This window comes from Tenrec ecaudatus, chromosome 1, assembly GCF_050624435.1.
Source record: "Tenrec ecaudatus isolate mTenEca1 chromosome 1, mTenEca1.hap1, whole genome shotgun sequence".
Lineage (NCBI taxonomy): Eukaryota > Metazoa > Chordata > Mammalia > Afrosoricida > Tenrecidae > Tenrec > Tenrec ecaudatus.
Window position 1 is genome coordinate 61,742,845 of NC_134530.1, and position 13,468 is coordinate 61,756,312.

The window sequence follows — 13,468 nt, forward strand, 5'->3', positions numbered from 1 at the left end:
AAGTCCCAGAAGCCCTCGCGGGAGGCGTCGATCACGTGCGCGTCGCTCCCCGCCCCCTCGGTGGGCGGGGCTTCTCGCCGGCCGCCGGCGGCGGGAGTTTCAAAAGTCCGCCTCTGGAGAAACTGCAGCTTCAAGGCTGAGACTGCGCGCATGCGTCGTTATAAAACACGGATGTAACCCAGATGTGCCTCAGTAGGGAGCTGTGTGGGCCGCCGATGACCTGCAGTGTTGCTGCGGACACACTCGATCCACTTACCCCTGCTTTCCCCCAGGCCGCTGGTGCCCGCTTCGCTGCGGAGAGGCCTTCAGACCTCAGCCGGCGGAAGCCTGGCCAGGATGTCCGCTCTGGTGGAAAAGGCGAAACGTGCAGCCGGCATCCACTGTTTGTTTGGCCCCCGAGGAGGCGGGCCCCGGAGCAGCACCCCCGGAGCCGGCGCGACGGGCCGCTGACGGCAAGGTACCAGCCGCTCCGCCGGAGAAGGTGAGCTTGCTGCTCCCCCGAAGAGTGACAGCCTCCGAAACTCACCGTGCGCTCGCCTACCTGCCCTGTAGGGACGCTACGACTCGGCTCGACTTGATGGCAGTCAGTTTGGTCGGTTTGGGTTTCCCTGGAACTACACGGCATGATTGCTACTTTAAAAAAAATTCATTTTACTGGGAGCGCTTACAGATATCATAACAACCCACAATTCAGTTAGGTCAAGCATAATTGCACAACTACTGCCAAGATCATTTTCAAAACGTTTCTTTCTCCGTGAGCTCTTTGATATCCGCTCCCTTTATCCCTCCTCCCCCTTCTCCCATTTTTCTACTTTATATAGGCTGTGGATTTATCAAATATCGGGGTTTTTTGTCTTGTTTTTAGGTTTTATGTGCTAGGTTTAGATTTGCTAGGGTTTTTTTTTTCAGTCTAGAAATGGTCAAAATCCCTCCGATACCAATTGGTGACAATTGCTTCTTTGCTTATGTCACTTCCGTTTAGCAACGGGTGCATAGGAACGTTCTCCTTTGGGGTCGCAGGGGAAACCTGAATGGCAAATGGAGAAAATCACAGACTTGTTTAAACTCAGAAGGACAAGATACACACCTGGGTGCAGACGGCACGTATGTTTAGGGACGCGTGAAGAAGAGGAGGGAATGCACGCACAGTGGACTGTGGACAAATCATTCGTTTTCCTTCCTTCCCAGCACTTTCTTCAGTGCAGTCATATTTCCACTGATTATTAAAAAAGACAAAAGAACCCAACAGGAGGAAACTCCACAGGCCTACGAAGGGGGCATGTCCATTCAAATCGCGAGCACCCTAAAAGCAGGGCAGAGACTCGAACCTGCCTCCAAAAGCCCCGGAGCAACAACGGTGAACTGGAGACGGAAGACCCAGAAGCTAACAAAGCAGAACCTTTGTGGGCCGGGTCGCTGCGGTGCCCAAGGAGCGTCTCGCGCTGCTAGACCCGCCTCACTCCAAAGCCCCGCCCAGACCATGGAGTTGGGAGTGGAGGTTTCCATGGTGACGGCAAACAGGCCCAGCCTGAAGGGGCCACTTCTGGGTTACTACCCCTCGTTACCGGCATGATTCCCCCCGCGGACTCTTTGCTCAAGTATGACACGCCGGTGTTGGTGAGCCGAAACACAGAGAAACGGACTCCCAAAGTAAGGATGGGGCTTGGAGTGGGGCGGCCCAGGGGAAGCCGGGAAGCTACGGAGAAGAAAGGCATCGCAGCCTCTCTTTGAGGGTCGGTGGGGAAGCCACAGGGACAGAGGGCAAGAGAGGATTAGGACTGGGAAGGAGGGTGGAGAGAGTTCAAGAAACCCAGACTCTGGGTGTGACCTTAGAGGCTCGGTTCCAGATGGGGAAGGACGTGAGCCGGAGATGGATGCGTAGCGCGGTCCAAGAGTAGATGAGGTAGTGATTCCCCCATCACTAGAGGTATGGGGAGGCCTGGTGCTGCAATGGGTTGCGCTTTGGGTTGCTCACTCACAAGGCCAGCAGTTGCAAACCACTGGTCGCTCAGCTGTGGAAAGCGAAGTAGAGATTTCCAGCCTCAGAATCCCACTGGGGCAGTTCTACCCCTGTCCTATAGGGTTGCTATGAGTCAGAATCGACTCGATGGAGTGAGTTTTTGAGAGAAGGATGGAGACAGATGTCTGAGCCCTTGTGCGGGAAGCATTGGCTCAGGATGAGAACAGCTGCAATTCCTGGCCTCTGAGACATAACCTCTGCTGAAAAGGCAGAAGCCGAAGCTGGGGGGGAGAGTGGGGGAAAGAGTGGACAAGGAGGTGCACTCTGAGGAGCTGGGACATGTGGATCCAAGTGCCTGAATTACCTCCTAACCTGCCTCCTCTTAGGCTCGGCCACTGAAAGTCAGCCCCCAGCAGCCTGGACCCTCAGGGCCAATCCCACAGCCACCAAAGACCAAGGTCCCCTCAACATCCTGTGTCCCAGACCCTACAAAGCAGGCGGAAGAAATCTTGAATGCCATTCTGCCCCCAAGGTAAAAATAAACAAGACCAATGGCTGGGAGAAGGCTGAGTTTTGGGGATCTCAGAATTTGGGGATGTGGCAAGAGGCAGCATGCTCTGGCCCCTGCTGGAGTCCCTCCACATCCCCCCCACCTCCCCTCGCCTCCAGCATTCCAAGCTTCTAGAGCTTGCAGGCGACTGACTCCTGGGAGGGTGGGAGAAACCTCTTCGTTATCTACCCTCATTTTCTGAGTGCTCTCACTGAGTCTCATGGCTTTCATAGTGGGCTACTCGCTGCGCTGTGGACCCCGAGGTCAATAGTTAGAAACCACCAGCTCTCCTTCAGAGAAAAATGAGGCTTTCTACTCCTGTAAAAGATCCAGTCTCAGAAACCCACAGGGGCAGTTCCACTGTCTTATAGGGGCTCTGTGGGTCAGAAAAGGAGGCTCTGGGGATGTACTGGCTACCCAATGGGCGGCTAACTGCAGTCAGCAGTCAGAAACCACCAGCTGCTCCGTGAGGGAAAGACGAGGGTGTCCACTCAGGTCAAAAGTTCTACTCTCGGAAGCCACCAGGGCAGTTCTACCCTGTCCTCCAGGCTGGACAGGAATCAGGGTTGACTCGATGGCATAGCTGGAGGTGAGCCGGAATCCACCGGAAGCCAGTGAGTTTGGTTTGGGGATATGCGAGTAAGAAGTCCTTGTTTGGTGCGAATGATTCACTCCTCAATGGTATCCGCGGCGAACCAAAATGTTGGAGGTCTGCGCACCACATTCGTCTTGTGTGTTGCTGTGGTGCCGGACAAGTTTCAGTGGTGCGTCCAGTCCAAGAAAGTCCAGACTAGGAAGAAAGACCTGGTGATCACCTTCTGAAAACAAGCTAGGGAAAACCCTGTGCATGACAGCAGTCCCCGCCGCAACTGCTAAAGCGGCTGGTCTAACGAGACTGGACAGCCTTCCCTTCCTTTGGCCATGGCTGCCACGTGTTGGGGGCTGACTCTGGCAGAGAAGAGCAGTGATGATGATGACTCCCAAATGTGTTCTTGCAGCTCCTTTCCCTCCTAAATCTCAGACCCGCCGGTTGTGCTTCCTCATCTTCCTGAAGATGCCTAGTAGGCAGCTCAAGCTCAAAACGTGTAAAGTTGCATTTCTTCTGCCCTCAGCCTGCTCAGCCCCAGTCCAACCCCTTCTCAAGAGATCCTAACTCCAGGCTGCCCTTCATTCTTCCTCGTCACTCACAGGGTGACAAAGGGCAGAAGGCCCTTCATCATATGATTTAGCGCTCCCTTTGAATGATGTCCCAAACCTGACCACTTTCTCCGCTACCATCTTGCTCCCCATCACTAGTTCTCACCCCCGGGACTGTCTACTTCAGCAGTTCTCAAGTGGTGGGTCCTGACCCCTTTGGGGGTCAAACAACCCTTTCACGGGGGTCTCCCCATTCATCACAGTAGCAAAATGACAGTTAAGAAGTAGCAACGAAAATAATTTTATGGTTGGGGGTCACAACATGAGGAACTGTATGAAAGGGTCGAGGCATTAGGAAGGTTGAGAACCACTGGGCTACTTGGAAACCTTGCTTCCACTCTGTTTCAACAATCTATTCTTCACCCCTAAGTCAGAAGTCACACCATGGCAACCTTCTCCCAGAATCCTCTAGAGGCTGCTCATTTCACTTAGGCTAAAACCAAAGCTCCTTACCATGGCCTGGAGGACCATGACATTGTGAGGTTTCTCAAATGGGTAACACCTTGGTTCTTGGCTTTGCATGAGAAAGAATTCACGCCGAAGCCTGGTCTGTGATCCAGGTGAGTTTTTATGACGGGCGGGAGACGTTTCAGGTTTCGCAGTCTCAAAAGGGTACACGCTATTTCAGGGTAGCGTGCCAAGCCATGCGGAAGCTGTGCTGGGGCCCACAGCTGGACAGGAGCAAACTCCCAGAACAGCGCACTGCCAGTGCACCACAGGCCAGAGCGCTGGGGCAGGGGAAAAGAGAGGCTATGGGCCCCGCCCGAATAGGCCCAGCACAGGTGCATGTGGGTCCCAAGCCAGCCGAGAGTGGGCGCTGAGGAGAGCTCACCCGGGAGGTGTGTGTGCGCCTCCTATTTCCACCTGCCCCTGACCAGGAGCGTGATAAAAAGCACAGAGAACGGCTTCCCTTGGGCCAGGATATCTCACATCTCTGGCTGGGGAGGCCTGCTTGAAGGCATTGTTGACCCCAGTGGCTGAATTAAGCCCTCCTGGGCCTAGTTTGGGCCTCCCAGGTATACTGCCCACCTGGCTGGGGCTTGAATTGGAGTATGCTCAGTTAAGGGGTCTTCCTAGGTGCCTCAGGGTCGTCTGATTCCCTTCCAGCCTCTAGGGGGCCTTCGCAGGCATGGGAGGGACACCCCCCTGTCCCTCTCTCTAGCTACCTAACCACATCATGCATCTTATCTCCTCTTATTCTTCCTGGTCACTGTGCTAAAGCCACATGACCTCTGCCTGCTGTTTGTCCTCATTCTCACAGTCTGCTCGGATTGTTTCCTCACAGAGGACCCTGCCTCCTCACGTTCTCCTCTGTGCCTTGAAGAACCTGTTACGGACTCAGAAATCCTGACCAGGCTCATCTAGTGGGCCCTCCATCAAAGTGTTCAGGAATGGTGGCCGAGCACCATCTATTTCTCTTGGTCACATGGCAAGAGGTTCTTAGCAGCGACTGCAGTCCAGTTTCTGCTCTGATTTCCCGGACCTCTTTCGTTGGTGTCCTTTGGGTGGCTGCTCCCAATCCACTTGAGACTCCAATCCGGCCTTTCCCTCCTCTGGGCCTGGCCAGTTGCTTCCCCCCCCCCCCCCCACCGCCATGATACGCATTGTTTCATGCCATAGACTGCAATCCCCACAAAGTTCCTCCTTTTGTCCTAACCCTTTTGAACTTGGCCCTTGAGTCAGTGCCGTCCTTTTGATCTCAAGTGGGTGATTATCCGAAGGCGTGTGTGCCTCCCGAGTGTGCGGTTCCCTTAGAGCCTCGTCTATTGTTGGACTGAAAACTGAGCCACCAGGGTAAGTTCAGTCCCAGACTGAGAGGTGACTCAGGACCCTGGTCTCGGGAGTTCGACCAGTAAGCCTGGTCTCTTGTATGACTGGGTTTTGTTCCACATCTTTCTCCCACTCTCTCCAACACCTTCCGCAGCTGGTAGTGGGAGCCAGGCACCACCTTGTTCTTCTGGTCTCAGTTTGCACGATCCATTAGTCTTATCGGATTAGACCCGCGTGTCTTTGATCTTCCTCACTCTTCTTTGCTCTGGACCGGGAGAGACCAGTAGTTGCACCTTAGTTGGTTGCTGCCTCGATTTATTTCTTTTTTATTATTATTTTATCATTTTCTTGGTGGGGGGGGCTCTTACAAATCTTATGACAATCCATGATTCAGTTGTATTGAGCACACTTGTACATATGTTGCCATCAACATTACAAAACATTTTCTTTCTACTTGAGCCCTTGGTATCAGCTCCTCTTTTTATCCCCTCCCTCCCTGCCTCTATTTCTTTACTTGGGTCTTGTTCAATGTCTTGTCTCCAACAAGGCCTTCATTGAAAATCCAATATAAAAGAGCACTTCCTCGCCAACACGATCCCCTTGCCCGGCTGTCTTCTTCTGGAGCCATATTGACCGTTAGCTGGCACATAACCACAGGGTTGTAGTCTGTCCCTCCCCCCACTACTGGCATAGAAGTTCCAGGAGAATAACGACTTGGCTGTATGCCCAGTGCATGGAGCGTAAGCATTTCAGAAAACATTTGTTGATTGAGAGAATGACTTTGGGACACCAACTGAGGGAGGCCTGCCCGTGAAAAGTAATCCCTGAAAAACACCCTGTCTTTGGCTTGAGAAAGATGCACCGCAGCAAATCTCGTCCAGTGGTCATCACAAACTGCTAAAAGCTTGGTTCCACTCCTAGGAGTCGGATTCATGCTCATCTGCTCAGGCGTTCATAGCCCTCGAGAGCTCGTCCCAGATCGCCGAGACGTAAGAAGACAGGGGCTGGGAGACCAGGGAGTACCAGGAGTTAAAGGCTCCCATCATGGCACAGGGCACCTCTGCTTCACCTGTGACTGCTCATAGTCAGTCACGGGGATGGGATTGTCCTGGAAGGAGTGAGGACCTGGCCATCACTGTCCACTAGCGTTGTGTGCCAACGCTGACGAGGCAGCCTGGGCCCCAGAGTCACTGTTTGAATTAGGACTCCAGGCCCTTGTCCACAGGGACCCTTTTAGGCAGGTCGACTTGGGAGCCTTGCACTGGGCTTCTAGTTGGCGGTCTACATTTGGGGATAAATATATCCTTTCTCTCCCCGCCCCCTCACCTGTTACTGTTAGGTGCATCCCCTCATTCCTTCTCAATTCCAAAATGTAAATCAGGCCTTATGTGTTGAGGACACAAAGCTGAAAGACCAATGTCGACCAAACCCTCCCTGCACATTGCTCAGGACCTGCCAGGATGGACCAGGTGCTGTGGGAGGGCCGGCTGGGATCTGCTGTGAGTTTCCAGGGAGCAGTGATGCACAGAGGGGCCGTCTGTTTGTGTTTGTGTTGGGGGGTGGCGGCAAGGGGGGACAGGTCAGAAAAGAGCTGACTGTGAAGCTGGGGGAAGGAGCTGATCAGGCAGATGAGGGAGGGGAGATCATTCCGGGCAGAGAGGCCTAGAGAGGAAGTGACAGGGAGTAGACCTGCAGGAACTTCGATGGTCAAGGTCACCTGTGGGCCCATTTACCAAAAACCAGACTCACTGCCATCGAGTCCGCTGTGCCCACAGCAACCCTGTAGGACAGGGCAGCGCTGCCCCTGCCAGTTATCAAGGCTGTGCACCATCATGGGAGTAGAAAGCCTCATCGTTCTCCCGAGGAGCAATTGCCGGGTTCCAACTCCTGCCCCCGAGGTTAGTAGCCCAACGTGTCCCTGAAAGAGCCCTGACACCTAAGGTGTGTGTGTGGGTGTGTGCGTGTGTGTGCGTGCAGCTGAGGTCATGACGCCACCTTTACTTTTCACTGTAGACCACAGCTAGAATGTGTGGCCGCTACTGCTGTGGCCATGGGAGCCCCCGGGGAGACTTTTACAAGGCGAGAGGCACCACCCAGTCTGCTTCAGAAATGGCAGCACTGTGGATAGTGTGGAGTGGCTGTACGCGGGACTAGCCATTCCAGAGGGAAGGTGATGAGGTTTGGACTAGCAGTAGAGTGAGCCCCCCTGCAGATGGCTGATGGGCGGCGCTGGCTCAGCAGAGGTCAGCAGGGTGGCCTGAGCACTGCCAAGCAGGCAGCTCTCCAGTGAGCCTGGGACCCGGGCAGCCATTGGCACGCCTGGAGTGACATGCACCCCTCAGCATGCCTTGGGGTGTAGCGGGGCAGGCAGGCCTTCACACACGATACCTTTTCGACTCTTCTTCATGTAATTTGTGGGTGACAGAGTCTGGGCTCAGGTGAGCAGTGGCTAGGTGCCCTCCGTGCAGAGAACTGCTCCATTGGGTTTCCAAAGGGGCGGGACCCTGGGGAGCAGATCACCAGGCCAGAAAAGGGTGGCTTTCTGGCTGTTTCCCTTCCCTTCGTGGAACCAACATCCTTTCCACCAAGGAGCATCCATCTGAGGCTCTCCTGCCACCGCCATGCCCCACTGGCCAGGACTCATGGCACCCCTTCTGGCTTGCACGAGGTCTGAGGTGTCCTGTGTCTGTCACCCCACGAGCCGGTGGGAATGGCCACCAAGCCCCCAGCTTCGTGTGCCCTCAGCGCAAGAGGGCAGGATCGGGAAGGGGGGCTGATGGGTTCATGGAAAGGCCCTGGGGAGGCAGCCTAGCGGGGGTGACTTTGGAGCTGGCAGGCTCCTCGCCCTCCCGCACAGGCAGGCCGCTCAGAGGGCCTCTGCTCTCGTCCGGTGGGCCGTCAGGTCAGTGGGTTTCACTCAGCGGGCGCTGTCTGTGCCGCAGGGAGTGGGTGGAAGACACTCAGCTATGGATCCAGCAAGTGTCCAGCACCCCCAGCACCAGGATGGACGTGGTGCACCTCCAGGAGCAGCTGGACCTGAAGCTGCAGCAGCGGCAGGCCCGGGAGACTGGCATCTGCCCTGTGCGCCGGGAGCTCTACTCCCAGTGCTTTGGTGAGTGGACCCCCGACCCCAGCCTCCCATCCGCAGCCACGTGGAAGGTCTCCCCGCCCTGTGCTCATCCGCACCTGGACACTAAGCACACCCTCATCACCCTCCTCCATGTTCTGCACCCCACACACCCACCAGGCACGCTGTCTGGAAACCTGGGTGCCTCACTGCTTAGCAAATCTGGCAATAATATCCAATCTCTTGGGTAATAAAACTTATGAAGGAGCTTCAAAAAGTCTGTGGTCAAATCTCAGGGTCTTCTCATTCCACTTCTCCGTGAACTTTTTGAAGCCCCCTTGTATATTTCCTGTAGCTTGCATTTTTTATCTCGGTGGTTTGCAAAGTTTCTGGAAAAGTCCGTGTGAATGCAGTCATCGGAAAACAAATGTTCTGCATTAATAAACGTCCATGCATCCACATTGGGCCTTCTGTCCAGAAAATTCCATGCAGCTTCAGAAAGCTCGTGGAAGAGGAGCAGGAAATGATCACGGGCCCCTAACGGGAACCGGGGCTGGCCGTCCTGGGCCGGCTGCCAGGTGCAGCAGCACGGGCAGCCTTGTGGATGAGGTTCTTCTGGTGGACACACCTGGGGCGCACTCGCTGCACAGCTCATTGGGCTTCCAAGGCTGGAGTCTCTCGGAAGCTGACTGTCCAGGGTATCTTTTCAGCGGCTGGTGGGTGCTCCCCTTCATTTGTGCTGCTTATGGACTCCCCAGGGCAAGCCCTAAACCAAAGAACAAGCTCGCTGCTGTCAGGTGGACTCTTGACTACAGGGTTGGGTTTCTGAGGCTGGACAGCTGCTTGTAAGCAGGCTGCCTCGTTTCTCCCCGAGCAGCTGCTGGTGGGTTTGAACCCCCACCCTTCTGGTTAACAGCCCAGAGCTTAGTCCTCTGCATACCCCCCCCCAGGGGTGGAGTTCTAGACCCAGGGGTACACAGGACTCCCCAGTTGCTGGGGAAAGGCCCACGACGATCATCCCACCAAGAATGAAATCTCTGCATCGTGCCCTGTTGCTGCCTGAGGTCAGGAAGGGGTGGTGACACCTGGGTGCCCATTTCCCTCTGTCCTGCTGCTCCTGAGGGCCCACTATAGCTGGTGGTGGCCACGTGGCTCCACAGATGCTCCCCTGGAACCCTGCCCCCACGTGAGAGGCCCTCCCAGTAGGAAGGTGGTCTTGGTGCACCGCCCACCCTGACCCAGCTGTGTGCACGGCAGATGAGCTCATCCGAGAGGTCACCATCAACTGTGCGGAGCGGGGTCTGCTGCTGCTTCGGGTGCGGGACGAGATCCGAATGACCATTGCCGCCTACCAGACCCTGTACGAGAGCAGCGTGGCCTTCGGCATGAGGAAGGCGCTGCAGGCCGAGCAGGGGAAGTCGGACATGGAGAGGAGAGTGAGTGGCTTCCCCAGGAGCCTATGTCACGGTCAACCCCAGGACCACCCACGGTCACCACCCAGCGAGACATCCACACCCTCGCACCAGCTCAGGGAAGCCCGAGTGCCCGACCAGCCACCCAAGTCCAAGTGGCTGGATCCCCCAGGGACGCTCATGCCAGTCACCGATGCAGACTCTAGCAATAGGTTGGGTTGGACAGCTGGGCCCGCAGCCCCTCCCTATGCCAGGCACCCCCACCAGGGAGCCCGCCTGGTGCCGTGGCCAGCTGACTGGGGCTCCCTGTCCTCAGATTGCAGAGTTGGAAACGGAGAAGAGAGACTTGGAGAGGCAAGTAAACGAGCAGAAGGCCAAGTGTGAGGCCACCGAGAAGCGGGAGAGCGAGAGGCGGCAGGTGGAAGAGAAGAAGCACAATGAGGAGATCCAGTTCCTCAAGCGCACCAACCAGCAGCTCAAGGTCAGCCCTGCGCGCACACGCAGCCCTCCGCGGCCAGACACTTCCGTCTGCAAGGGCTGTCCGCCCAGGGTCCCTCAACCCGGCTCTCCTGGAAGGCTGCTCTCTTGGCAAAGAACAGTTGTCCATCCTCAGGACCAAGTGGCTCTGCTTCCCCAGCCCTAGCTGGGACTTGGGGGTCTTTCTCCTGTGGCCTGGGTCTGCCTGGTGGGCTCTGTGGACGTGTTATGCCAGTGGCGTGGCATTTGAGGCCGCCAGGGGCTTCCCCACGTGCGCACCCAAAGGCACTGTTGCCCTGGCTCTGATCAGCTGAGGTGATGGGGCAGTTGGTGTTAGGGCTGGCAGGCTGGACACCAGGCCCCCTGCGACTCCAGGCCCTCAAAGGATGGGCCCAGGCCAGCACCCTCCTCACCCAGCAACCTTTAGCAAGACAAATTCTTGAGCCCGCACCAAGCACCGTTGGGTCCAGGGCCCAGCACTGTTTCACCCAGGCCACTAGGTGCCTCTGCTGCTGGCTGAAGTTCTATGTAATAGTGGCTGTTGGCATTTTCTGGTGCTGGCCTTCTTAGAAGAGCCCCGAGTACCCCTCCCTCCTCCCTGGCTGCTTAAGCCCTGGGCCTGTGGGAAGCTCACGTTCTTGAGAATGGCAAGGGGCAGAGCACTTGAGATAAAGAAGTGTTTGTAGTTAAGAGGACAGACTGTCTTGTTGGTGACACAGTAACAGAACCTTCACAGCCAGACTCCAGACTGTTGACTTAGCAGTCCCCGATGCCACTTCCCTTATCTGCCTAGAGCTCCTCCGCCAGTGTCCTCGGCGGCGGCAACAGCAAAGCTGGCTTCACCTTAGCACCTTTCCAAGCTGCCGTGTAGTCCAGTCCCTGGGGTGTAGGCTATTTTGCAAGCGAGTTGTTTTTAGTGGCTCAGAGCTGCAGTGTTTGCAGTCCCTGATAGACCTACTTAAACACCAGTGCACGCAGTAGGATAGTAAATTACTTTACTGGCTCTGCAGAACAGGGGCTCCCGTGTCTGAAGCTTTACATACAAGATGGACAGCTCCCTGCTCCTAGTAGCAGTTTCCTCTAATTGGGTGTCAAGTTGTCCGAGTGACCGAAAATGTGCTGTTTCTCAAACCTCTTGTCCCAGCAGAGCACCAAATGTTTAGCTTAGCAGACATACTCAGGCCTGAAATCTGAGCCCTGAAAAACCACCATTTCAACAACTTTGATTCAATTTCCTTTTTCAGGCTTTAGATTGTACTGAGCTGTTATTGTATGGAAACCAGGGCAGCTCTGGTTTCTCCCAACGCAGCCGCCAGCCCAACAGCCCGCCCAGCTAATGTAGAAAACGTGGAGTTGGGAACAAAGGAGGGGGGGTGCTTGGAGTGGCAGCCTTTGGATTATCCTCCAAGAGACTTTTTCTCACCTCTCAACTATTTGTTAGGCTGCTAGTTTCAAATATTAATGGAGTTTTTGTTTTTCTTTTTCAGGCCCAACTGGAAGGCATCATTGCACCGAAGAAGTGATAATTTCCATATGGGTCGGCAGAAGGTCTACTCTCCCATCGTAAGCCCTTTGTAATAAAAAGCTAGTTTCACGAGTGAACAAGCCATATACCCGCCCCTGATCACCACCCACACACTCGTTAGAAGTCAACACTCTTGCCCCCACGTCATGAAACAGCTAAGGCCTGGCAGCCAGGCTCCTGGTGGGGCGCACCCGAAGGTGGTTGCACAGGTTAGTCCCACTATGTGGCTTGCTTTGGGATCTGCCAACTCAAACATTTAGGCTTAGAATCAGCCTGTCTGCAGTGCCCTCCCCGCTGAAGCGACGTTTTTTTTTCACCGCTCCGTACCACCAGATTTCTGACCAAATGAAACTGCTTCCGCCTTCCTGACTGTTGGGGTCCATACAGTTTGTTCTGGACGTTAGCTGGGGCTTCTCCGGCCTCAGTGCTCCCTTATGTGAAGCCTGCTCCACGCTAGCGCAGTTCGCGGGACTTGTTCTGGAACTCTGGTTTGGTACCGAGTTCCTACCTACCAAGTCTCCGGGGCCCCTTTCTTTAGGAAAACAAGGGCAGAGTCACGCCTAGGAGAAGTCAGTGTTGGCTGCAAAGAAATACAAGTTGGGGTGTCCATTGTCTGCACCTCAGCTTCCCCTCCAGTTGTAAGGCTCACCCCATCCTGCAGAAAACAAACCTAACGCGAGCACTTTAAACCCCTTTAGTAGCTAACCAGCTCACAGGCAGTTTTAACGATCAATGACCAGGCCACAGACAGCTCCAGCTCTTAAGTTAAACTAGCCTGTCAGTGGCTCAGGCCCGCTCTGGTTGCGTAGGCTGAGGACTGGCTTGGCGGCACACATCTAATTCAGGGCGGCTCAGGCACCCAGCTGGGTTCCAGCAGGAGTCACAGTTCCCAAGCACCATACCCTCTGCAGGCACTTTCCTGGAACACCTCACGTGGGCAGGGCGCCGCTGAGGCGGCCGGAGGGACTTGCCCCTCGGCAGAGGTCCTCCACCCAAAGACCGCCCTGGTCAGGGCCGAAAGGCTCAAGAAAGGCAGGACTTAATGAAACCCAAGTGTTCTCCCCTAAACTGAGCATGCGGTGTACAAGCAATTCCAAATGGAGGCCGGTTTCACCCCTACTGCAATGTCCCGAGGAATTCTAAGACTGTTAGGTGACCCGTCTCCATCTCTGTCGTCATCTCCATGGCAAAGAACGTGGTTCAGGAAGTCTAGTTCCACGACCCTCAGCAGTCAAGCCGTAGGTCCTAGCGGGGGCTGTTTGGCACTCAACGAGCACCTGAAGCTGCTGTGGCCCTGGCCACAGACCCTACGCCGAGATTTTCTTTGCACTGTTTTGTATGTTTCTACCCCAATCTCTCTCACATTAAAACACCCCACACTTTGCAACTGCGCTCATACCCCATTTTCTGTCAGAGGGACTGGGAAGGCCAATTCAAGTTTCTCGAGGCAGCTGATCTTCACTCACTCGCTCTGGTGAACGGCTTTCACCGTCAAGCCTCAGAACAAGTG

General features: G+C 55.2%; 1 protein-coding gene across 1 annotated transcript; it reads left to right on the plus strand.

The window, feature by feature from the left end:
- Window positions 1-160: 160 nt before the first annotated feature.
- Window positions 161-13,345, plus strand: DNALI1 (dynein axonemal light intermediate chain 1). The gene is made up of 6 exons (XM_075554049.1): window positions 161-1,650; window positions 2,347-2,492; window positions 8,420-8,589; window positions 9,802-9,980; window positions 10,273-10,437; window positions 11,921-13,345. Exons 1-6 carry the CDS (start codon window positions 1,570-1,572, stop codon window positions 11,954-11,956), a joined length of 777 nt encoding a protein of 258 aa, XP_075410164.1. The 5' UTR covers window positions 161-1,569; the 3' UTR covers window positions 11,957-13,345.
- Window positions 13,346-13,468: the final 123 nt, after the last annotated feature.

What these genes read in the sequence shown, in the direction of transcription:
- DNALI1 (XM_075554049.1), top strand. Translation starts at nt 1,570, where the DNA reads ATGATTCCCCCCGCGGACTCTTTGCTCAAGTATGACACGCCGGTGTTG. An exon ending in CAGAGAAACGGACTCCCAAA is followed by an intron (nt 1,651 to 2,346) that starts GTAAGGATGGGG and finishes GCCTCCTCTTAG; the next exon opens with GCTCGGCCACTGAAAGTCAG. An exon ending in AATGCCATTCTGCCCCCAAG is followed by an intron (nt 2,493 to 8,419) that starts GTAAAAATAAAC and finishes TCTGTGCCGCAG; the next exon opens with GGAGTGGGTGGAAGACACTC.